Genomic DNA, 25,699 nt, shown 5'->3' on the forward strand with positions numbered 1-25,699 from the left:
AAAAACTAAACAGTACTTAGTAGGTAGCTAATACATTAAATTAGAGAAAGGTATTTCCCATTAACTTAATACACTCGAAAACCCCATACCACATTTATACATTACAGTATTCTCAGCCAAAAAGGTATCCTTACAGTTAAAAGTCCAAAATTCTTCGCAGTTGCAGTGGGTTGCAGTCCAAAACACTTCCCAGTATCCACTTCACTCACTTCTTCCAAGTGCACTTGACTAGTATCCTGTTAATATGGCAATCTCCGGTATCCCTGTTGGCCTTTTCTCCTCTGCAAACCTCGAGCAGTCAAAATGAGTTCAAATCTTAGCAGCCTTTTCCTGTATCTATGTTTAGAGGGCAACCACCTTTCTCTCTCTTCTGGCTGCATTGCTGCCTGCTGGTCTTTGGTTCTTCCTTTCAGCCTCCAGCCCTAGGAAAGCCTGGCAAAATTATCCAGGACAAAAGTCAATAGTCGTTTTCCTTTTACAATCCTCAGATGTCATAAACCTGGCCATCATAAACCCATCTGGGCCTTCCTTTTCGGGTGTGAAAAACTGCAACTCTTATTTGCACTTTGAGCGCCCCGGCGACCGTTTACAATCTGAGTCTGGAAGAGCGAAACCCATTGTCCTTTTGGTGTTACAACCTTGCACCCTGCTTTCAAAAGGGTCTTTGATCTGTGTTCCTTGTTTCCATGGTAACCAAGATCTCTGGCTTGTCTGAGCAGAATTTACAGTACATTAAAGATTAAAGTTTTTGAAAAAAAAAACATATCCCAAAGTCCAACATTCATTACAGTCATCCTTTTTTGATGTATATTTCAGGCTAGCAAAATAAACAGACAGGCTGGAGTCTATCACTGGTTTCATTAGTAATGTTGCTAGAAGTCTGAACAGTAGATGGTTAAACCAGTTGTTACAACCGATGCGGGAGAAATGCACTGTTAATACAGTCCCACTTCTCCACAGGTCACAGCATATCAATAAATTTTCCCACTTACCTAAACAGCCAATTAGATACTCTATTTGTCCCCAAAAATAAAGCACACCAACCAGATTTCTTAAACAAAATTATCTGTTTATTATAAAACTACATCTTAAGCAATGAAATAAATATCTACACATATTGAAATATTAAAGCCCTGTAATTTTTTATATCCTAGCCCTCACACAAAAACCGGTTAATCGTGAATAAAAGGGAGTTTTGTTCACATCTGTTCAAGAAATAGAAGGAATAAAAAAACACTTTTACTGAAGAGATAGAAATCCTTTTTTCCTGGCGAAGTGTCTCAAAGTCAAGTAGTTGGCTGCCATGAGGAGTTTTCCAGGTGAGGTTGAAGTCGTCTGTTTAAGTAGGCAAAGAAATTCAACTGCAGAAGGCTTCACATAGGTCTTACAGCAGGTGTGCAGCAATAGATGTCAGTGTTCTCACAAATGCAACACAAAAATTAATTTGAAAATGCAAGATTTCTGCAAATATTCAGGGTTTCTTCAAAAATGCAGGAGGCAAGAGTACCACTTCATGCAGGCTTTTGCTTTTCAATAGCAGGGATTCTTCAAAGAGAAGAAATAGTTTTCTTCTGAACTCCTGGCAGGTCCATCTCAAATTCCAACTGCCTGCCTTAGTCCAAACCCACTGGTTTTTAACAGTTCAAAATGAAACTTCTTTTCCAAGCAAGTCTCACACTATCATAAATTTCTCTTGTCACAACAAAGAATAGCTCTCAAGTCCACTCTCCTGTGGTGCTTACTTGAAATCACCTGGTTTCCAGTATTTGTTTACTGGTCAAAGCCTGGAACCTCTTGTTGACCTTCCTTTTTTTTCCCCCCTAAAAGCATTCATAAAGTTCAGCTATCTCCAGATGCCTCAATGTCCATGAAATCCTTCCCCAGTCCTCAAAAATATAGATTGCCAAGTTTCAACACAAAAAATGGAAATTCTGTAAGTCTAAGTTGTTTACTTACACATTTATTTGTAGCCAAATCTTGAATAAAATAGCTAGAGACAGCAGATTCATAGAACATATTTTCAGTATTTTAGAGTGCCTGGGAATGATCAAAAAGGTTGTAAATATCTACATTGACATGAAATAAAATGAGGCAAAATTGCTTATTGAAACATCTGACATTTATTAAAAGTTACATATAAAATGGACTGGCCATATTTGGTCTTACAAATAAACGGATTCCCTTTAAGTAAAAAGAAATTGGCTGGAATTTCCACCACTTTAAGTATATAGCTATATAAAAAAGCACTAAAAAGTGGGAAATAAAGCTTTCAACAACTTGTTCTGACTTCACCTGAAATAATTTAAGTGTTGTAAAAATATTGGATTTCTCAGATGTTACTGGTTTGTGGGTTCAAATTTCAGTACTGAAGCTTTAATCATGAATTCATACCAATTTACTAGCACCACACTCTCATATAGCTGCTCTAGAAAGGGGAATTTGGGAAAGGTCTTTGAAAATTTCTTCAGAGGAAGGAATAGTTCGGCAGCATAGTGTACTGGAAATAACAATTCACATATGCAACGCCTCCCCACTTTATCCAAGAGAGTTATTTGCCTTAGCTGCGTTGACTGAGGTTCCAGAGACCAGGAGCTTCCCTACAATATTATACAAGAAACTGGAAGAAGCTTCAGGATGAAAACAATCCTCAGGAGTATCCATCTTTCAAAATGTTTATAAAATTATAAACAATGGAAAGGAAGGAAACTATTGTAGTTTCTGCTCTGGCCCTGCAATGTGTGTCATAGATACAAGCTAAATTTGAAGTCATTCTACACATTGCCTACTTCAGGCTTAATGTACAGTGCAAACAAAGTAGAAGATTCAAATTCTGATATATCCATAGAATAAGTAGATCACCGAAAAGATGAATGAATATGGAAAGTACATGTACTATTACCTTCTTAGAATTGAGCCCTTTTCCCAAAAGGTTATATGCTTGTATGTGAAACCAAAAGCATTTGAACACCTTGAAATCCAAAGATAAAGTCTTAAATAAATTGTTCTGAAATAATTAAAATACTTTCAACAGTAGTACTTATCCAGTACTTTGTCTCAATCGCTTGCTGTAATTTGAAAAAGCTGCAGTAAGCCTTCCATCAGTGCTACCTGCAATAAAACCATATATTTGAAACTGAGTTGTACTCAGCAATCTGTTCTTCATTCTGAGCTAATACTAATTGAACTCCAACATTTAAGGTTTCTGCAACACTGTTTACATCCACACTTTAGTTGACTTTTGGTGCATTGAAACTATATACTATATGCATGTGTGCCAAACTTATTCCTTTTATAAGGTGATTATCTACTGCAAATGGATGGGTAATGTACAGATTTGTTTAAGAAAAAGCAAATTTGATATTCATTAAGGCTTCCAAATAACATTCACTTACCAAGACGCAGTCAGCCATATGAGTCACTTTAGATAAGGCATCTGAACTAGCTACTAAGCGATATAGGCAGATTTTGTGGCTTCTTAGATAGGTTTGCATGAGGTCAGGAACCCTAACGTGGAACCATGGAGGCAGAGAATGCATCACTGTTTGGGGCGAGGTTTGTCTAGGTTAAAACAGGTTTAAGGAGGAACAGAAGGTACAGTACTGCAGCTTTAAGTTACAATAAACTATTGGAATACATTCCATCAAAACATTATATTCAAAAATAGGAAAACAAGCAAAACAGACTAGATTTTAAATGCACAGCAAATTTACCGTAAATAATATGAACTCTTTCACAGTTCTACTTTCATGTGCAAATCAAATAGCAAAATACAGGGGGTGGGGGGAAGAAAGCAAATCTGCATGCCCCTTTATTCTGTCGAAAGATATATTCAGTGGCAGCAAAGCTCTGTAATTCTAATCATTCAGTGTAGCTTTATTGTGGACATAATAGAACACCTGTTGCCCCAATTTTACTTTACCCTATTACCTTGCTTTAATTACAGAACTGATTGACTACATTTCAAGACTACACTGACCCGCAGGATCAAAGCCTTTACCAATGACATCACTGGACCACCCAACAAAGCCTAAAAAAGGTCACAAGTGAGTTGTGTTTATGTAGTTTAGATAGGGGCATTGAATTCCATAGTCTTAAATGCCCAGACTTTTTTTTTTATAAAAAGGGCAGGAATTTTTTTTTTTTTTTTACGCATGATATACTATAGACAGTTCCCATTTGATTAATACAGTGAGCATTTCAAGACAAATGTAGATTCAATCCTGTAAAAGTTTTATGAGGTGTTCAATGCCGCCTCAAAAGTGAAAATTAAGTTAACCCTTCCCAAATATATTTAAACTGGAAAAAAATCAGTTGAGTCAGAGTGATGAGTTACTCAGCCTTCTGAATTATATTCTTACCCAAGACCAAACTCATTTAACATCCCAAATTACTTTTTATTTTCTCCCAATGTCACAGCTTTCACATTAAATATTTTGTTGAGTGGAATTAGAGAAAGAGTGCGGATTTTAGTAATTGCAATAGTCAACATGGTTCAACAGGTCACGGTGCTGACTAGTGGGGTATTGAGCTTTGCACTTCGGACATTCCAAGAAACTCTCATCAAGAGGATTATTGGATTTTGACAAAGGCAATCTGTCTTCGTCGTCACCATTTCTGTACAGCACGGGCTTGGGGAGGCAGATGTCTTGTACTTGCTGAAACAGAAAATATGTATTTTTAAAAATCAATTATTCAAACTTGTATAAAAAGCACTCCAGCAGTCTTAAGAAGTCAAGTATTTCACAAGTTTAAAGCTAGTTTCACATTAAAAAGAATGTTCAATTTGGATTATATGAATTGAAAACCAAGTCAGAAACCACATCACATTAGTTTTAGGAAATACTACCCATTTAGACCTGGATGCCAAGACTGCAGTGATTTTTTTTTTAAGAAAAAATTTTATAAGTCATATCATACCAGCTAAATATTGTTTAGTGTACTCTACAAATTAGCTATCACTTCAAATTTGCAAAATATTTGAGTTGGGCCCACCAACACAGTAAGGAAAAACAAGAGCAAACACTGAGAAACAATAGAAAAACATGTATGTCAATGAACAAAGTAGATGAAGAGCAAGATTCAAATTCCAAGTAACTAACTAATAAATGGTTTTATTTTCCTAGTACCTTTCACAAAGCTGGACAGAAATTCAGCTGACTTTCCCAAGTGAAGCTGACAATAAACTGCAGCGGTTTCCATAAGAAAACCATAAACTGCATGCTAGACGCATAATGAGACAGGTTAAAATAAATTGTGGGGATCGCATTGCCCAGGAGGTTGCAGACGGTTGCGTTGTTGGTAGCACAATGACCAAATTGTGCAGGATGTGTTGAGGAAAGCTCATGCATTTACATGTGATGAAAACCCCACACATAAAACATAAAATCCTTGTTAATTTTAGCCGAATAGCTTATGAATAGATCGTTTGTCTACCTTGATGGGTGCAGAATGTTATCCATGAAGTTCCTACAAATCATCAAAATCCTCTCTCAAAGGGGCTAAAAGTTCAAGACAGTATATTCACAGGGAATGCTATTTCCTCTGCAAGTGTATTGACCAAAAAGTGTATTGACCATCAGCTGTACATTAAATTGTCCAAAAGGTCCCATCTAGATAAAGAAATGACAGCAAAATCATCTTTCACCATCCTATTAGTTGCAAATTTTTGTTAAAATAGCACCAGCTAAAACTACCTTCAGAGAAAAATAATCTGGGAAAACTTTAATGGATGGATGGTACTTGTAAAAATCGAGACATTAAAAATAAGACAAATTGATCCCACAATAATTCCATGAAATTGCAGCACATTGACTTATCAAGATGGTAAAACACAAAGTAGATGAACCATGATCTTTCATCTTCTAACAATTCTATGTTCCTACTTAGTTTACAAAATACCTTGGTGCACATCTCCTGATTGTTCCTCTCACTGCCTGCCTGATGCGCACATATGAAAATCAACTGCATAATCTTTACAATGGTTTCTATTCAAACAAAATGATCAATTCTTACTGTATTCTCCAGCCTTGTGATCTGCTCTCGTGCCTTATGTAGCTCTTTCAAGACTTTCTCCAACTGATGTTGCAGCTTTTGGCGATCATGTTTTTCATTCTCAAAATCTAAAGTAAGGTTCTGCATCTATAAAAGTTGCAAAATGTGGTTATAAAAAGCAAATCAGTAACTTCACAATGAAATTAATTTACAATACAGCAGCAGGGTTTACATGTGCTTTGATCAGTTAAGTCTCGCAAAAAAGCAGAGAATTCAAGTTTTCCAAGTATGGCGAAGAAATAGCTTTTGAAAAAAGCTTAAAATATACAGTCATAGCACAAAAAAAATTCTCAACTTATACTTTTGGTGATCAAGGTGAAGACTACTAGCGGTGAGTAACAGAGCACGAATGCCCATACTAATCATTGTTCTGACCTGCGTGACTTCCACTAATTGGTAATTTTGTGCTGCAGACTTGTGACCAATTGCAATAAAACGTAGACTAACAAAATTATTCATGGAAGAGGAGATGGTAATGATGCAAACTTCTGTGAATATTTTCTCTCGTATCCGACATAAAACTCAACTGTCACAGGTAAACCTGGAGCGAGCCCTGCCACTACAAGGCCACATCGCATCAAAAGACAATTACAAGCGCTCATAGTAGAATAAGCCATTCTGATGAAAGGTCACTGACCTGAAATGTTAATTCTGCTTCTCGCTCCACAGATGCTACCAGACCTGCTGAGTATTTCCAGCATTTCTTGTTTATATTTCAGATTTCCAGTATCTACAGTATTTTAACCTTTCAACAGTATTAGTTTGACTGGTTTCTTTTTGATGTACTTCATGTAGGACTAAATAATAGCAGCCAATTTCACAGCATGCAGCTGCAGCAGCTATTATGAATGGGCTATATTTCTTAAAATACTTGTGTTTAAGTTTAGATATTGCAGTACAAATAGTATCCAAAGATGAAACCGCTTCAGACTAAACCAACTGGACGAGTTTCTCACACTTTACGGAATATACGGCTATAAATTGAGAGAGGGGAATATGCAGCAAGACTTGGGTGTTCTCGTACACCAGTCGCTGAAGGTAAGCATGCAGGTGCAACAGGTGGTTAAAAAAAGGCAAATGGTATGTTGGCCTTCATAGCAAGAGGATTGGAGTACAGAAACAGGGAGGTGTGGGCGCAATTTTGGTCCTCTTATCTGAGGAAGGATATTCTTGCTATAGAGGGAGTGCAGCGAAGGTTTACCAGACTGATTCTTGTTGGTTAGGATTGTATTCGGAGTTCAGAAGAGTGAGGGGGGATCTCATAGAAACCTATAAAATTCTAAGAGGACTTGACAGGGTAGATGCAGGAAGGATGTTCCTGATGGTGGGGGAGTCCAGAACCAGGGGGTCATAGTCAAACGATATGGGGTAAACCTTTCAGGAGTGAGAGGAGGAGAAATTTCTTCACCCAGAGAGTGGTGAGCCTGTGGAATTCACTACCACAGAAAGCAGTTGAGGCCAAAACATTGTATGTTTAAGGAGTTAGATATAGCTCCTGGGTCTAAAGGGATCAAAGAGTATGGGGCGAAAGCAGGAACAGGCTACTGAGTTGGATGATCAGCCACAATCATAATGAATGGCGGAGCAGGCTCGAAGGACCAAATGGCCTACTCCTGCTCCTATTTTCTATGCTTTCCTCTCCTCCACACTTCAAGTTAGAAAAAAAATCAGATTACTAATTCAACTACGTTCCATCCTTTTTGTAAATAGTTCAAGTGATTTCAGAGGACACCAATCCTGTTAAGGTCTTGCATCTTATTTTACATAAGCCTCTCTTCCACACTTTGGGCTGGATTTTATTATTTCGCCAAGAGCGACGGCAAGTGTGCAAAATGGCGGCAGCTGTGGCGATTACGCTGCGGGTGGCCATTTAGTATAATGATGGCCAGTTCTGATGAAGGATCATTAACCTGAAACGTTAACTCTGCTTCTTTCTCCACTGATGCTGCCAGACCGGCTGAGTATTTCCAGCATTTCTTGTTTTTATTTCAGATTTCCAGCATCTGCAGTATTTCGCTTTTATTTTAGTATAATGGTAGCTAACCTGCCCAATCATATGGTGGGGGTGACATTGGCGACACAGTTAACAGCGTCTCCTGATGTTGGATTGCAGAGTTCCACTCTCATCCATCATCACACCGCTCCACCCACCCACCTCCCAGCAACAGTATCCACTTGCAGAGTTCCCTCCTTCCCTCATCTGCAGATTGAGCTCAGCAGCAATGGTGATGTGAAAAAAAATTCCTCAAGATAACAATGGATAATTTACCTAACCTTTGCAGGCCTCGATGACCCGCACCTCAGTGGCGCCAGCCTTTCAAAAACCAGAAAGTGAAGGCACACGAGTGTCGCACAGCATGCATAAGATTGCGAATGCCTAGCAGGATCACGGTAAATTAGACACAAATTCATGCAACACAGTATGCAACAGACTTAAATTACGATTCTGGCACATCGGAAGTGCCGCCACAGATCTTCACCGCCTAAGAAAATCAGAAACCAGCATTATGGCGTCTGGTTCCGTGGAGGGTAACTCGACGCCGATTCAGCAGTTCCCCCCACCCCCGAACGGAGCATAAAATCCAACCCTCTAAGTTTAGCATGCTTAACAGCACCTCTTTTGACTAAGTTAACAAGACAGTAAAAGCTTGTGAGGATATTGAAAATAAGAATAAGTTCAAACAGCTCCTTCTCAAAACGAGGTGCTTTTTCAGCAGTTAGATTAAGAGGGTTGGAAAATACGTTCCATCTATTTCACTGTTGTAGTACACATGTATTGTGTATCAGAGAAATCTATTCTCAGTAAAGGCTTAGTCTTTATAGGATATATAGAGTTAAAACACTGATACTACTATTGATTTATGCAAATAACCACCTGACTGCCATGATGCTAGCAGAGGATAGCAGCAAAGGAAGAGATACAGAGATCTGGTAAAATGGCAGCAAGAATCATCTTGTTTGATTGTGTTGATGCAAGAGTGTTTGAACCCTCCTGTGAGGTGCATTAGAAAAAAAAATCAAAAAGCTCCACTTTCACAAAGATCTATTACCGTTGCTACACTTAGGCGTGTCATCTGTTAAGATTAGCCTTGGAACAACCTTGACGATTTGGGAACATTGTTTTTTTTTTAAGGAATACTAGAGGAGAAAAGAGCATACCAACTGTAACAAGGATACCTGTTGCATTAATTTGACCCTGATGGTTGCTGCAGCAAAAAAAAAACTCTTCTGAATAGTCAACAAGGAAGTCTAATCCCATAACAAATACTCAACAACTGTGGCTCAGCAAGTGCTCAACCCTGCATTTGAAATTGTATTAAAAAAAGGACAAAAGCTCTATTTGAAGAAGTGTGTCTGGAAGAGCATCACAGATAGGGGAAGCTGGGTGTAAAGCTTCCACATTGACTCCTTGCACACATACAGAATGCAGCAGCTCTTAAGCTCCTGGCATAAATTCGGAAGGCTGGTTTAAGCACTAGAATCTTTTGGAGCTTATGAAGAGCTATGACTTCTAAAATAACTTACTGACTCTGGCTGAAGTTGCGCATAAAGCAGAGATGCTGTGCATGTATAAGAGGAGGCAAGTGGCTGTTCTTTTTGGGGCAAGTTCAACCATATCCAGAAAGAGCACTGGGATCCAAAAGTAATTAGCATCAACGCTAATAAATTTAAATAATTTTAATTCTCAATAATAACCTCTTTTCCCATTTGATCTTCAGAGAATGGAACAACTCCCATGGATATGTTTTATGGCGTTTAACAGTAAAGCATTCATTCACAGGGTCAACCTGGAGCTCTGTCACTGAAATCTGCTCCAAAATGAATTCCATCGTTGGCATCCATCCGTCTTGGAAGACAATGGACTGCGTTCAGGGTGTATTGAACATTTTGTGTTGTGAATGGAGATGCTGACTCATGAGTGGCAACCCTTTCTACAGCTGGTACAGATGAATAACGTTGGCCCGAGGTTGACTTTTATCTTTCCACTGGGCTCTTTTCTGCCACCTTGTCATTTTTGTCCTCTGCTTTCTCCACACCCTTCCTGGCTGCTTGTATCCAAGCACTCTGGTCAGCAGCAAGGACTTCCCATGCATCGACTCTGATCCAGTCAACTTGAGGTCTCGCTTGCAGACATCCTTGTATCGCAGACGTAGGTGATCTGTTGGCCTCACCCTGTGGCGAGCTTGCTATTGGCACGTCTTTGGATGACGGCCTCATCCCCATTCAGCTCACATGACCCAGCTAATAGAGTTGCCACTGACTCCAGAGCGAACATGCTGGGGATCCCTGCACATTGGTGTACATCCGTATTCAGCACTCAGTGCGGCCAGAAGATGCCCAATATTTATCTTAGGCAGTGGAAGCTGTTCAGTCGCTTTTCCTGGTTTGTATAAGTTATCCATACTTTGCTACTGTAAAGGAGCGTGCTGATGAAAAGGCCACAGACCTGAAAGGTTAACGGTTTCTCTCCACAGATGCTGCCAGACCCGCTAAGTATTTCCAGCACTTTGGTATACATGGAGCTTTGTATTTTCGGTTAGTTTGCTGATGGTCCACACTCACCTTCTCAACTTTGAGATGGCAGCTGTGGCCTTGGCAATCCTGGTGCTGATTTCAGCATCAAGGGACAATTTGCTGGTGATTGTTGATTCAAGGTATGCAAAGCTGTTGACAACCTCCAGAGTGAGGTGGGTGGTGTCGATGGGAAGGTGGATTCTCTACATCCTTGCCCATAACTTTGGTCTTCCTGACACTGATCATCAGTCCAAACTCCATGCAGGCCCAGGAGAACCGATTTACAAACTGGTGCAAGTGAACTTCAGTATGAGATGCCAGCGTGGCATCATCAGCAACTCACCGACTAGGACTTTACACACTTTGGTCTTGGAGCACAATGTTGCCAAGTGGAACAGCTTGCCATAAGCTCTGGCATGGAGATAGACACCCTCATTCAAGTCGCCAAAAGGGCCACATGGAGAAAAATATGCCAAGAGAGTTGGCACCAGGGCACAACCCTGCTTTGCCCACTTGCTGATCTTTAATGCATCTGATATTGCTCCACTGTAACTAACAGAACTGTGGACGTTCGCGGGGAAGGAAGAAATGGCGCCCAGGAGGGCAGCCTATTTTCTGCAGCAGTTTGAACAGTCTGTCTCTCTTGAGGAGATCAAAGGCCTTGTTGAGGTCTGCGAAAACAACGTAGAGTGATCTGCGCTGTTCACGGCACTTCTCCTGTAACTGCCGAAGTGAGATGATCATTCGACTGTCGATATGCCAGCTCTGAAGCCACACCGAGACTCAGAATAGATGCGTGACGCCAGGGTCTGCAACCTGGTCAGAGCAACACGAACAAAGACTTTCCCCACAATACATAGCAAGGAGATGCTTTGGCAATTCTTGGAGTAACTGTGATCCTCCTAGTTTTTGAATAAGGTGACTTAAGTTTGCATCACGCAATTCTTGAGGCACAGATCTTTCCTTCCAGTGACACAAAAGTTCGTGGAGATGTTGCAGCAGTGCCAGTTTTCCATTTTTGATGATTTCAGGTGGGATGCCATCATTTCCTGGGGCGACACATTGGTACACAGTCAGGAGGGATTTGCCCTGGGATCAACAACATTGATTCCAGACCCCATGAAGTCTCATGGCATCAGGCCTAACATGGACAAGGAAACCTCCTGATTACCACTTACTGCTCCCCCTCGGCTGATGAATCAGTGTTTCTCCATGTTGAAGAACAATTGGAAGAAGCACTGAGGGGAGCAAAGGCACAGAATGTACTCTGGGTGGGGGACTTCAACGTCCATCACCAAGAGTGGCTCGGTAGCACCACTACTGACCGAGCTAGTAGAGTCCTAAATGACATAGCTGTGAGACTGGGTTTGCAGCAGGTGGTGAGGGAACTAAGGGAAAATCCTACTTGACCTCGGCCTCACCAATCTACCTGTTGCAGATGCATCTGTCCACGACAGTATTGGTAGGATTGGCCACAGGTCTGTCTCTACCATCCTTTCAAGCAGTGAATTCCAGATCCCCACCAGCCCCTAGGTGGAAAAAAGCTTCCCCTCAACTCCCTTCTAATCCATCTGTTACTTTAAACCTATGCTCCCTGCTTATTGACCTCTCTAAAGGGAAATAGGTCCTTTCTATCCACTCGCTCTCGGTCACTCAATTTTATACATCTAATTAAATCTCCCCTCAGCCTCCTCTGTGCCTAAGAAAAACAACCCCAGCCTATCCATTCTAAAGCTAAATCATAGCTAAAATTCTCCAGTCCTGGCAACATCCTTATAAATCTCCTCTGTACCTTCTCTAGTAGAATCACATCCCTCCTGTAATACAGCAACCAGAACTGCACAGACTCTAGCTGTAGCTAGCTGGTGTTTTATACAGTTAGAGCACAACCTCCCTGCTCTTATATTCTACACCTTGGCTAATATTGGATAGTATCGCATATGCCTTCTTAACCACCTTATCGACCTGTCCTGCTACCTTCAGGGATGTATGGACATGCACTCCAAGATCCTTCTGTTCCTCTACACTTCTCAGTATCCTACCACTTATTGTGTATTCCCTTGTCTTATTGGCTTTCCCAAATGCATTACCTCACACTTCCCTGGATAGAATTTCATTTGCCACTTTTCTGCTCACCCAAACAATCCATTGATATTTTCCTGCAATCTACAGCATTCTTCCTATCTCAAACTTAACCACGACCCTACATTTAAGTCTAAATTATTGATATATACACCACGAAAAGCAAGGGACCAAGTGCTGAGCCCTACGGAACACCACAGGAAACAGCCTTCTAGTCACAAAAACACCCATTGACCACTGCCCTTTGCTTCCAGCCTCTGATTTTGGATCCTGCTGGTCACTTTCCCTTGGATTCCATGGGTTTTTACTTTTCTGACCAGTCTGCCATGTGGGACCTTGTCAAAGACCTTGCTAAAATTCATGTAGACTACATCAAACGTACTATTCTCATCAACACTCCTTATTACCTCCTCAAAAATTCAATCAGGTTAGTCAGACATGGCCTTTCTTTAACAAATCCATACTGACTGACCTTGATTAATGCATGCTTATGTAAAATGATGACTTACACTCCCCTCAGAACTTTTTCCAATAAGTTTCACACCACATAGGTTAGGCTGACAGGCCTGTAATTTCTCAGTCTGTCCCTTCTTTCCTTTTAGACAAATGGTACAATGTTACAAAAGCAAAACTACTGCGGATGCTGGAAATCAGAAATAAAAACAGAAAATGCTTGCAATATTGTAGAGGTCTGGCAATATCTGTGGAGAGAGAACCTGAGTTAACATTTCAGGTCTGTGGTCAGAACAATATACAATGTTAACCATCCTCCAGCACCACACCAGTAACCAGACCGGATTGGAAAATGATGGTCAGAGCCGCCACCATTTGCTCCCTTGCTTCTTGTAGCAGCCTGGGATACATTGCATCTGGACCTGGCAATTTATCTACTTTCAAAAGATGCTAAACCCCTTAATATTTCTTCTCTCACTATGTCTATCCCATCCAATTTTTCACATTCAAGTACAATGTCTGCAATGCCCCCTCTTTTGTGAAGGCAGACACAAGCAGTCCTTAAGAACCATGGCCACATCTTCATGTCAACTTTGAAGGTGCACGCTTGTAATGTGTGGCTCTATAAATAAATCTTAATTGCGTAAAGACCAGGCTCCAGATCTATCCTCCAGAGCCTGTAAATAACCAGATGATCATTCCACCTCCCCGCAGAGATTCTGTTTTTCATCTCTAATAGGTCCTACTCTTTCCATAGTTCTCTTGCTCTTTATATTTTTAATCTAGAAGATAAGTTTTCGTTGGTCTTGTCAATATTTTTTCATGCCTTCCCTTACTTTCCTCATTTCAGTAAGTTCACTCCTCCACTTTCTATACTTCTCCAGGCTTTCTGTAGTATGGAGTTCTCAGTATCTGACTGAAGCTTCCCAAGGGTAGGCAGTGGCGTAGTGGTATCACTGGACTAGTAACCCAGAGACCCAGGGTATTTCTCTGGGGACATGGGTCGAATCCCACCACAGCAGAAAGTGGAATTTGAATTTAATTAATAAATCTGGAATTAAAAGCTAGTCTAATGATGGCCATGAAACCATTATCGATTGTCGTAAAAACCCATCTGATTCACTAATGTCCTTTAGGGAAGGAAATCTGCTGTCCTTACCTGGTCTGGCCTATATGTGACTCCAGACCCACAGCAATGTGGTTAACTCTTACATGCCCTCTGAAATGGGCTAGCAAGCCACTCAGTTGTACCTAACCGCTACAAAGTCAATAAAAAAGGAATGAAACCGGACGGACCACCCGGCATCGACCTAGGCACCGGAAATGACAACGGCAAACCCAGCCCTGTCGACCCTGCAAAGTCCTCCTTACTAACATCTGGGGGCTTGTGCCAAAGTTGGGAGAGCTGTCCCACAGACTAGTCAATTATCTGAATACCTAATCAGAAGGTAATGAGGCTATGAGGGAGACACCAAATTATATGAAGACCTAATCAGAAGATAACGAGCTCAGGAGGGAGACACCCGAATCCTATGAATAGGGTAATCAAGAGGTTGACAAGGTGAATAATATAACCAAGGCAGGATGAGATCAGGGAAGGAAACAGATGGGAGATGTAATTAAGAAAAAGTTGTATCAAGTAAACCTCCTGTAAAACTGTATAAAATGACTATCGGAACAATGTACTAGCAGAATGCCTACTATCATTTGACAGAGTAGGACTTCTCCTCGCATGCTCATAATAAAAGATCGCTAGTTTGTACAAGACATCCGACTCTCGAATCGGCGCAGGCTTGGAGAGCCGAATGGCCTGTTCCTGTGCTGTACTGTTCTGTGTTCTTGTTCGCTTTATCCTACCTGTATGCTCTGAAATCCAGTGAGGTCTAGATTTGAGAGTCACACCTTTTTTCTTGGTGGGAACATACTTGTTCTGAACCCTCTATCTCCTTCCTGAAGGCCTCCCATTGCTCTGACACTGATTTACTTTCAAGCAGCTGGTTGCAGTCCACTTTTGCCAAATCACATCTGTGTAAAATTGGCCTTTCCTCAATTTAAAACTTTTGCTCTTGGTCTTAATTCATTTCCATAACAGAGCTAAATCTAACAATTAAAATCACTACAACCAAAAGTAACTCCCTCTCTTAGCCTTCTACTTACCCAGCATTTCCCCCCGCCACCACTGCCCCGGCCCCAGACTGCCCCTTCTCTTGTTGGGCTTGCTGCATACAGGCTAAAAAAAAAAAATGCTCATGAATGCATTTCAAGAATTCTGTGATCTCTATACCTTTCACACTGATTTTATACCAGCTAATGTTGCGATAGTCAAAATCCTTATTACTGCCCTATTGTTTCTGCACTTCTCAGCAATTTGCCTACAAATTGCTCCTCCATCTCCCTGTGAACGTTTGGAAGTCTATAGTATAGGAGGTGATTCAGAGGTTTACTAGATTGATACCTGGAACGAGCGGGTTGTCTTATGAGGAAAGGTTGGACAGACTGGGCTTGTTTTCACTGGAGTTTGGAAGAGTGAAGGGAGACTTGATTGTTCAGGATCTTATAAACTTCAGTCTTGACAAAGTGGATGTGGAGAGGATGTTTCCTCTTGTGGGCGAGTCCAGAACTATGGGGCAATGTTTTAAAATTAGGGGTCACCCTTTTAGGGCAGAGATGAGAAGAATTTTTTTGAGGGTTGTGCGACTTTGGAACACTTTGCCTCAGAAGGTGGTGGAGGCAGAGTCTTTGAATATTTTTTAAGGCGGAGGTAGATTGATTCCCTTGCCTAACCAGAACCTAAGATTATTGGAGTAACTGGGATTATGGAATTTGAAACAGTAACATATCAGCCATGATCTTATTGAATGGGGCGGAACAGGCTCGAGGGGCTGAATGGCCCACTTCTGTTCCTAATTCATATGTTCATATGTATAGTCCCAACAGCGTGATTGCCCCTTTTTTGCTCTCCGTTCAAGTAATAGGGCCTCATTTGATGCTCCTTCTAGCATATCATCCCTCTCCACAGCGGTGATTGTTTCTTTAACCAATATTGTAACCCTTCCTCCTTTTTATTCCTCTCTCTATCCTGTCTAAAAACCTGGTAACTGGGAATATTGAGCTGCTATTCCTGCCCTTCTTTCAGCCATGTCCCTGGTAGCTATGATACACTTCCAAGTGTTCATCTGTGCCCTCAGCTCATCTACCTTATTCACTAGAGTCATTACCTCAAAGTATATAACACTGAATAACTCTGTTGCTGTCTATTTCCTAGCCTTTGTTGCCTCTGCCTGCCATATTTTCTTACTAATTTTCTGCTTTCCATGTCCAACTTTGCTTCTCACTTCTGAATCTATGCTCAGGTTCCCATCTCCCTGTCAAGCGAGCTTAAACCACCCCACAACGGCATTAGACAAGCTCCCCACAATATAGGACCCAGCCCCGTTGAATTGCAACCCGTCCAGCTTATAGACATTTCACCCCTTGGTCTTCATTATAGCCAAGGCGTGGTCAAACTTGAGTAGACGGTTCAGCTGCTGTTGAGCAACTTAAATTTATTACTTTATTTCTCTGAAATCTCTTTTTAATTGAATTTAGGAGGATCCATCAATATTTGTTAATACAGATGTTATACAAGTCAATAATATCCATTTGTCTACTAACCCCTAAATCAGTCGAGAATTTGCAACACTAGGGAGTTTGATTGGTGTCAAATCGCAAGTTGATACAATAGGGGGAAAAAATGTAGAACAAACTAAAGTTACAGAATAGTTCAATACTCCAAATATGGAAACGGTTGATAAACATTTCAGACTTGAAGAGATTTTATAAATGCATTCAGTGGATCAAACCTCAGTATATTTGCGCTAAAACTAGCACTGTTCATTAGCATACCTGTTGCTCCATCATTCTATTTCTTGTCTGTTCTTCTTGCTGGTTTATAGACGACTTTTGAAGGAGCTGCAGCTATAAAAACATTAAAAATACAACTTATGTTAAATGGTTGATCTTTAAACTGAAATTTCAGTTTAAAGTAGTCTTAAAACATACATCTATACTGGATTCAAGTAGAAGATATCCAAGAAGCAACTGAAAATATTTTAGATCTGCAGATTGTCTCCACAACAGTATTGTTGCTTTTTAAGGCTTTTGGCTGAAGTTCTGTAAATAGAAGGTGGCCAAAGGAAAATCACAAACCATGGCTTGGTGATAAGCCACGTTTCTCATGGTTTGGTGCTGGGCCATTTACTATTTATTAACCATCTTGACGAGGACATTAATAGTTCTATTAGGGTTATCCACTTCAAAAAAAATGTAAACTCATAGAAGATACAGTTGAGGTTTTTAAAGGATTAAATGCAAAATATCTGAAGATATCAGAAATAATATGTTACGACCAACTCCAGTCAAAGCCCCCAGTCAAAATATACGATTCTGATAGTGGCGGTAGAAACGCACTGTTAATTCAATCCCGTCCCTCCACAGATTGCCGAACATATCATTTTAAAACTTTACAAATTAAAGAAAGATCCAGCCAAATTGTACCATTAACCACCTCCCCCCCACTCCCCCCCCCGGAATGTGGCTAACCAAACCAGGTGTCTTTAAATCAACAAATTAACTGTTTAATTAGAAAAACTAAATTCTTAAACAATAAGATCTAAACAACATTTAAAATAGAAAAAAATTAGAGTCCTTGCAGATTTACACTCCTGCCAGATGTGGAACAGTCCAAGGTTGCTTGAAGTCCTCACAGCCATCCGATGGGGGAAAAAAGTTCAACAGTAGAACAGTCCATAGTCTAATTCAGAAGTTCAAATTGATGCTTTCCTTCTCCAGCGATGAAGTTCAACAATTAACAACTTGCAAACACTTTTTAATGAATCAATTTGGCTTTAGAAATTTTGAGGGATAAAAGATGGTCACAGTCTAACTTCCCTTCCTTCAGTTTAATTTCTCAGAGATCTCTGCTTTGGCTTGCCTTTAAAGAATTTTGAGAGTGAACAAACACAACTAAATTCTCTTCCTTCAGTTTAAATGGTCTGAGTGCTCTCCTTTCAAGTGTTAACAAGAGATGTCTTGTCTGAGTTAGAGCAGTCTGTTTCCACTATAAGCCAGTTCAAAATTATATTAATATATCTCGAACTCGGATCCTGAATGGCTGTATCCTGGCAATGAGAATGCATTCTTTGACTTTTTTTTTTTTAAGAGCTTGCTGCTTTAAAGCAGTACTGCTCCCTTTCCAGCCTTAAAGGCACACCGCATTTTTCTTGAAAAACTACAGGATCATAACAAATAGGACTAGAGGTGCTTCCTATTAACTAAATACGTGTCACATTTAAATGTTAATAGTGTTACGACCTGGTGAGAAAAGGGTCTAGGGCTTCCTCTCAGCCTTCACCTGATCTTACCGTAACAGGGTTTAATTTTAAACACTGTTTTTAGCTCCCCTTGATGAATCCTTGTTCACCGCTTTCCAATTGTAAGGCAAAAGAAACCAGCCAAACAGGTTTTCTTAGGTTTAAGGAAGAAAGGTTGAACTTTATTAAACTCTAATTGAGTTAAGGCCTACAGATAAGTGACGTGCCCACGCTAGAATGCATCCGCGATACACGCATGCAGGTACAGACAGAAAAGAGAAGAAAAATAAAGTGGAAAAGTTTGAGGCAATATCTGAAGATGGTGTTGGTTATTGTTCTTTGAGCTCGCTGTAGAGTCCTCGATTGTAGGTAGGTCTTGCTTTGCGTTGGGGCCCAGCATTCTTCTTAAACATGGTTCGATGTAGGAGACTTTTCTCTCAAGGTTCACGTGGCCTCAGTGGGTCCAGAGGCTTGTGAGCAAGAGATGGGAGTAGACAGGAGGGGTCTTCTCATTCCAGGAGTAAACAAACAGTCTCTCTCTCAAACTATCTGTACAATTCAAAAAAACTAAGATTGCCCAGCAGGTTAGTCATATGACTAGTTGGTTTGACCACATCGGTTTGTGGATTCGGCCATCTTAGCAGTCATCCTGGAATGTGAGCTTCCTCACCTTCAACGTCTGGTGACCAAAGTACATTGTGGGTTGAATGCGTCAGGGAATGGTCCTTTGTCTCCGCAAACACTGTTAGTATGTAAATGTTATTTACAGCCACGGCTGATCTGTTTAACAAGTCCTTTCTTCATTCCAATAACAGTTTAAAATCAATGTTCATATGACAAAATGAATATGCCTCATTCTTGGCAGGTGGGGTCTGCATGACAATAGGCTCATACATTTATGCACCACAGCCTCTAAATCTATTTTATGATCTTTCTGGACCACCTCTCTTAGCTGATCTTCCAAACAATGCACAACTTCGTACCGCTCTATTTATGCTTCAATGTTCCTCTCACTCAGGAATCTAAGACCAAAGGACTATATATCCATACATACCACATCCATTAGATACGAGGAAGCATTTCTTCAGAGAGAAGGCCATCAATGGACGATTGCCAGCTTTCTACTGGCAAGAAGTATATTTCAACAGGCGGCACAGTGGTTAGCACCGCAGCCTCACAGCTCCAGCGACCCGGGTTCAGTTCTGGGTACTGCGTGTGCAGTGTTTGCAAGTTTTCCCTGTGACTGCGTGGGGTTCCGCCGGGTGCTCCGGTTTCCTCCCACAGCCAAAGACTTGCAGGTTGATAGGTAAGTTGGCCATTGTAAATTGCCCCTAGTGTAGATAAGTGGTAGGAGAATTGAGGGAAGGTGGGGATGTGGTGGGGAATATGGGATTAAACGTAGGATTAGTATAAATGGGTGGTTGTTGGTCAGCACAGACCCGGTGGGCCGAAGGGTTTGTTTCAGTGCTGTATCTCTCTATGACTTTATAACAATTACTGATAGCTTAAGAACATATTTCAAAAACAGACAGAAAATTAGCATAACTATCCTAATTTTTTTTTGATTTCCTGCTAAATTTGTTAATTCTGCTTAATATAGTAGAAATGCAAATGCTATAATCAGCTGTAGTTCAGTGACAGGACTGCACTGTATCGGCATACCATACTACAGTTTAATTTGATGCAGTAAGGCAATTGAATGTGATGCTAAATTGCATCTTTAATGTAGAGCAATCATTTTTGATAGCAAGATTACTCAGTGTTTTGTAAATTACTAGTTCTCTAGTGGTAGGTGCAGTGGTGCATTTCAACAGCATTCAGCTGTCCTTACTTGTGAAATTAGAAGAATCATTCTGAAAGCGTCATGCGCCACAAGAAGTTCCTAGCTTCAACTGTGATGAAGGGTTCAAACACCGAAACGAAGATATTAAGAAAGCAAGTCGGAGGAAATTTTCAACAAAAGGTTAACCAAACTGTAGAATATGTTGCAACACTGAACAGTAAAAATGTGTTCAAGAGGCATTTCTGCAGAAATGAGGTGTGAGAGCATAGCAAGCTGGGTAGTTAGAATTAATGAAAAAGAAACTGACTTGTTAAGCTGAGTGTCCATTGCTTAAAGATCCTGGAGAGTATTTGAGCCAATGGCTGAAAACAGGCACTCAATGGGTGCAGTGCTAAAAAGATGTGACTGTTTGAAAGTTTGGATTTAGCACACAGCTTTGTCCCCAATTGCTGATTACTATAATTTCAACTCGCCTGCAGGTTTAACACTCAAATGTTGATCAGATGCAACTTTCATGACTAGTATTTGTGGGTTCCTTGCACCCATTTCCACTGAAGGTGTTGAGTGCTCTGGCTGGCGCACAGTGGCACAGGAGATCCTGGTGGAGAAGGTCCAGGAGGAGAAGGGATGTCCTGAACGGGGCAGGGAGGGTGGTAAGGACAGGACACTACCTTGTCCTCCTGTCCTTCTCTCCTGTAGCAGTTGCTGCCATTCTTCCTGGCCTCCTGTTCTCCTCCCATTCCTTATCCAGAGCAAGGGGGACGTGCTGTTCATGATCAGGTGGCTCCTACAAAAAGGTGTCCAGTAAGGTGTAGTAGCATTGCATTTACTGTTTTTTTTTAAAAAAGGTAAAATCCTCACAGAAGTTGTGGAATAAAATGTTGCTTGAATGTTAGTGAAGTCTTGACAATGTGTCCCAGAAAGTCCCCAATGTGTTTCAGAAGTCCACTTTACAGTTCCAGGAACAATGACCATGAAATAGAAAGTATTCCTTTAAGTAGCATTTGAAATTGATGTCAGTGCTGTGTTTACTCATAAGCAGCTGGTTGCTGTTAGGAGGGGGCATTAGTTGGCCACCAAAATGCCTCTTTAACGAACACTAGCAGGCACTTTAAGTGGTATTCATCTGCTTAACAAGCCTCTAGACACCCACTCCTACTGCTCATTTCAACTCCATTACCAAGATTGCATTCTTGCGTTAAATGCAGGCTAAAATGGCATATCAGCTCAAGATCTGATCTTGACCATCTCTTTAATGCCTAAATAATTTGGTGGAATATTGGCCCCCAGATGTTTTGCACCACTATCAGTGTGCGCCAACTACAGTACAAAAGAGCCCACATTGGTGGAGACCCATCCCACAATCCACCATGCATTGCGCACCACAAACTGGCCTTAAGAAATCAAATTGGTAGCAAAGGATTGAAGAGAGCTAATTTTAGGAAAATATTCTCATTGCTTGGTTTTTCACTATTTTCAGCCTATGAGAAATTAGTCACATTTATACGGAGTTTGTATGTACTAAAGACACATGCATCCTCCCCACACCCACCCATAAAATATACATCCAGCTGTTAGAGAATGCCAGTAGTGATGGGTTGCATGCTCAATGGTTCAAGAGCAATACTCTAGGGAATGCAATTGTCAACCCATGTTAGAGGTGTGCATAGACAGTACCACTCCATACTGTGCACTCCTCTCTAAAAATAGTACTGGTTCATACCAGTTTTAATAGTATACGTATAGCAAAAACATTGACGGTACATCTTCAAAAATAAATCAATTGAATTTTTTACCTGATACAATAGCTCAGCTGATCTTCTTTTCTCCTCTTCATATTGAGTTTTTAAGTTTTCCAACTCTGTTTGAAGTTTCCGTATTTTTTCAGCTGAGCATTTATTTTCATCAGCTTTCCATTTCCTGCAGCCTTGTTCTGCCTGTAGTTTGATATTTAAGGCACTGATTTCCATGCTCTTCTCTTCATAATGCTTTTTCATATCAGAAAGCTCTGATTTAAGTCTCTCTGCAATTTCATGCTCTGCTTCAAAATCTTTTTTAGCAGATAACAGAAGTTGGTCATAGTATTTCTGTTTATCTTCCAGTAGTTGATCTGCATGAACATCAAAACATGTAATTTGAGACTGAGGTACATGAGAAAGAAACTTTAAGAACAAGGTTCATATAATCGCCACAGGTACCAAAATAGCCACCACTCCTATAATACATTTATCCCTAGATAAATACTTGAAGGAATATGCTGCAAGTTATGCAAAAAACACATACTTAAGGGGAGACTGGAATTAGTTCAGATGATTACAGGTATATAGCAAGACAAATTAATCCCAAACCTTCAGATCAGTGACAATATTAGAGACATGGCTATAAAGAAAACAACAAATTCATGAAGATGATGATACCAAAGGTTCTTACTGAAATGTGAGACTACTTTAATGGCAGAATGATAACTAAGGCAGAGCACTTGAAGCCAAGTTTTAAGAGCGAGTAAGATTCTGGTTAAGAATCGGCGGCACAGTGGTTAGCACCGCAGCCTCACAGCTCCAGGGACCTGGGTTCAATTCTGGGTACTGCCTGTGCGGAGTTTGCAAGTTCTCCCTGTGACCACGTGGGTTTTTCGCCGGGTGCTCCGGTTTCCTCCCACAGCCAAAGACTTGCAGGTTGATAGGTAAATTGACCATTATAAAAATTGCCCCTAGTGTAGGTAGGTGGTAGGGAATATGGGATTACTGTAGGGTTAGTATAAATGGGTGGTTGTTGGTCGGCACAGACTCGGTGGGCCGAAGGGCCTGTTTCAGTGCTGTAACTCGAAAATAAAAATGTTTTTAAAAAACAGCAAGAGCAAGAGAACACACATTACAAGCAAAGCATTTAAAAGATCTTTTTGACAATGGACCTAGTATAAACGTAGAGGACAATGAATCAAGTTATACTTCACAGTAAATAATGGGGCAGTAATACATGTCAAGTGATTAAGATGCCTCAAAATCACAGATTAGAAAGCTCAGTGATTTGTACTGGCCGTCCCAAATCTATTGGCTTATCGTCTTGTTATTCATGGGGAGTTATGTATTACTTGGTATTTACAAGGCTGTAAATTTTCTTTGAATAAGATGTTGCAGGTCACATTTTCCTTTGAAGAAAAAAGTGCCATATGAAACAGAAAAAGCTAGTCAAATTTAGGCCCCGAAGATAAACCAGCCTTCTTGTACAGGCCTTAAAATACAATACACGACTTACAATGTTACCAGCACCTAACTTGAAATGAACAGAAAATACCCTATCTTGCATGCACATTACAAAGATGCATTGAAGAAGTTGTGTGTTGTTACACATGGTTACTTTATTTGTATTTAGGAATGATGCAGCTCCATACTTTCTGCTTTCGAGTCACAACATTGACTATTTTGTTGCTCCAGTTGAAATATCCGAGTCAGCAGCCCCCTGACGTAGACCTCCCGTTGCTGGTCGTAAACCAGCCACTGCTGGTTTTTCTCAAGGGCCTAGAAAATGAAAAGCAGTTATTTATGGCACGCATTACTAGCTAACCATATGCATTTTATTAAGTTACAAAAAACATGCATACTCATAGAGGACTTTGGGTTTAAATAAGAAAACTGCAAATACTGGAAATCTTTAAAAAAAAAGAAATCCAGATGTTAATACTTGAAAGACAAGATCCAACTGAAAACAGTACTTCATTTCTCTTTGAGGCTGACATGTACATGGTCAAGATTTTTCTACATTTGTTGTTTTAGGTCCCAGTCACAAATATTTGTTATGTGATCAACAACTGCTGTGTCAAGCAGTAGAATTTTTCAATATCTATTAATGTTATGAAGCCAAACAAGCTGACTGGGTGTGAGATGCCACTCCACATCAAGAATGTTTAGATTCTCTTAGTTGTATGAGTCAGACAAGTGGAAGAAGCAAGTGAAGCCTCGGAGCTGAGAACTGAAGAATGGACACATTTAAGCCACTTCACACAACACCCAGCTGTCATTTGGAATATACGGATGGGAACAGGGTGCATACCTGCTGTCTCAGGGAAAGATAGCTTACCAAAGAAGAACAGGGAACATACCTGCCTTAGGTTAGGGAAATAAAGCTTAACAAGCTGTGAAAATATATAAACTGTGATGGGAAGGATTAATATTTTGTAACCAAATAGTAATTTAATTGGCCATTTAAAGACATCTTGCCAAGAGAGCCTAGAAAGTCACTTGCATTTATATGAAAAGTTTTCAGTCATCTTGCACTTCCTCTTTTACCACACCATACAACAAAAGCTGTACCATTCAACACTACAAATAATTGGATAAGACCAGCTACAGTTTGTATAAAACAATTTGTGATATCCTTTGGTGACATCTAGTGGAGAACTTAAATGCTGCTGTAACCAGTCATTAAACAGCTTTATCTTTCACACTTATCCAGCCACAAAGAAGCATGATCTCTTCTATCAGTGCAGTCACCACCAATTATAGCAGGCACATAAACTTTGAGTAATGGCGATATGGTAGGGAGCTGTGGCAATTCTGTCTGTTAATGAAACAAATAATTTATTTTAAAACAAAAAAGAGGGAAAGTGGTGAGACACAGCAATTTTGACAGTAGTAAGAAAGCACAGTACTTCCCAATCCACTAACACATGCAGCTAAAGTTTCTGTGACCTTCAGGACGCAGGCAATGGATGTTCGTGGTCTCTCCTCAGGCGCATGAAAGAAATGTGGGATGGCTGGAGAATCTATTGGACTTCCGAATAATTTCTACAGGGGGGCAGATGCTGAAACTAATGAAAAATTTTCTTCTGGGTGCCTTAGAAGAGGAAATCTTCAGGAATTTTCTGAAATTCATCAATTTGTTTTCTCTTTTTCCAATTTTTGTTTTCCATTAAATTATTCCTTAATATAGCCATTTCAGCTCATAATAAATGGAGCACTTGAGACACTATAACTGGCAACTTTGATATCCAGTCAATGCAAATGGATAATGGTTATCGCTTTTTGGACAATAAGAGGCTTCCCATTTTAAACGTGGACTGTTAACTGGTGGGTACTATATTTAACTTATTTTCATAATATACCAATAATTTGTTTTTGCACCACTTACAAGCTTTACCCAATCTTCCATTCATCTCATTTTTCAATTTATTTTCACAGCAATACAACCAACAGCCCAAGTAGTATTTTATATTGTTCTGTATCAATATGACCAAAGTACTTACATCTTTTAGTTGAGCCTGGAGTGTTCCAATTTCATGTGATGATCCACTTTGACTCTAAAAGAAATGAAAACACAGTTATTGTATTAATTGAGGCCACAACAAAAACAAACAAAACTACAGCAAAAGTTTAAAGTGAGAACATGATGACGTGAAATCTATCAGCACCTCTTCAAAAATTAATAATGATACTTCATTTCGTTTCTTCTCTATTTGATGCACCTG

At 40.2% G+C, this 25,699-nt stretch overlaps 1 protein-coding gene across 1 annotated transcript in view; it reads right to left on the reverse strand.

Annotated features, from left to right (window-relative positions):
* Positions 1 to 2,101: 2,101 nt before the first annotated feature.
* Positions 2,102 to 25,699, reverse strand: part of cep55l (centrosomal protein 55 like) — a 41,949-nt gene continuing 18,351 nt past the window's right edge. The window contains exons 3-8 of the mRNA XM_068052618.1: positions 25,478 to 25,531; positions 23,627 to 23,753; positions 22,032 to 22,345; positions 16,987 to 17,058; positions 6,013 to 6,138; positions 2,102 to 4,655 (exon numbers count right to left, since the gene is read on the reverse strand). Of these exons, the coding sequence (XP_067908719.1) occupies positions 4,467 to 4,655; positions 6,013 to 6,138; positions 16,987 to 17,058; positions 22,032 to 22,345; positions 23,627 to 23,753; positions 25,478 to 25,531 (882 nt within the window). The 3' untranslated portion in view covers positions 2,102 to 4,466. The remainder of the gene's footprint in view (positions 4,656 to 6,012; positions 6,139 to 16,986; positions 17,059 to 22,031; positions 22,346 to 23,626; positions 23,754 to 25,477; positions 25,532 to 25,699) is intronic.

Source organism: Heterodontus francisci, chromosome 20, assembly GCF_036365525.1.
Source record: "Heterodontus francisci isolate sHetFra1 chromosome 20, sHetFra1.hap1, whole genome shotgun sequence".
NCBI classification, from domain to species: domain Eukaryota; kingdom Metazoa; phylum Chordata; class Chondrichthyes; order Heterodontiformes; family Heterodontidae; genus Heterodontus; species Heterodontus francisci.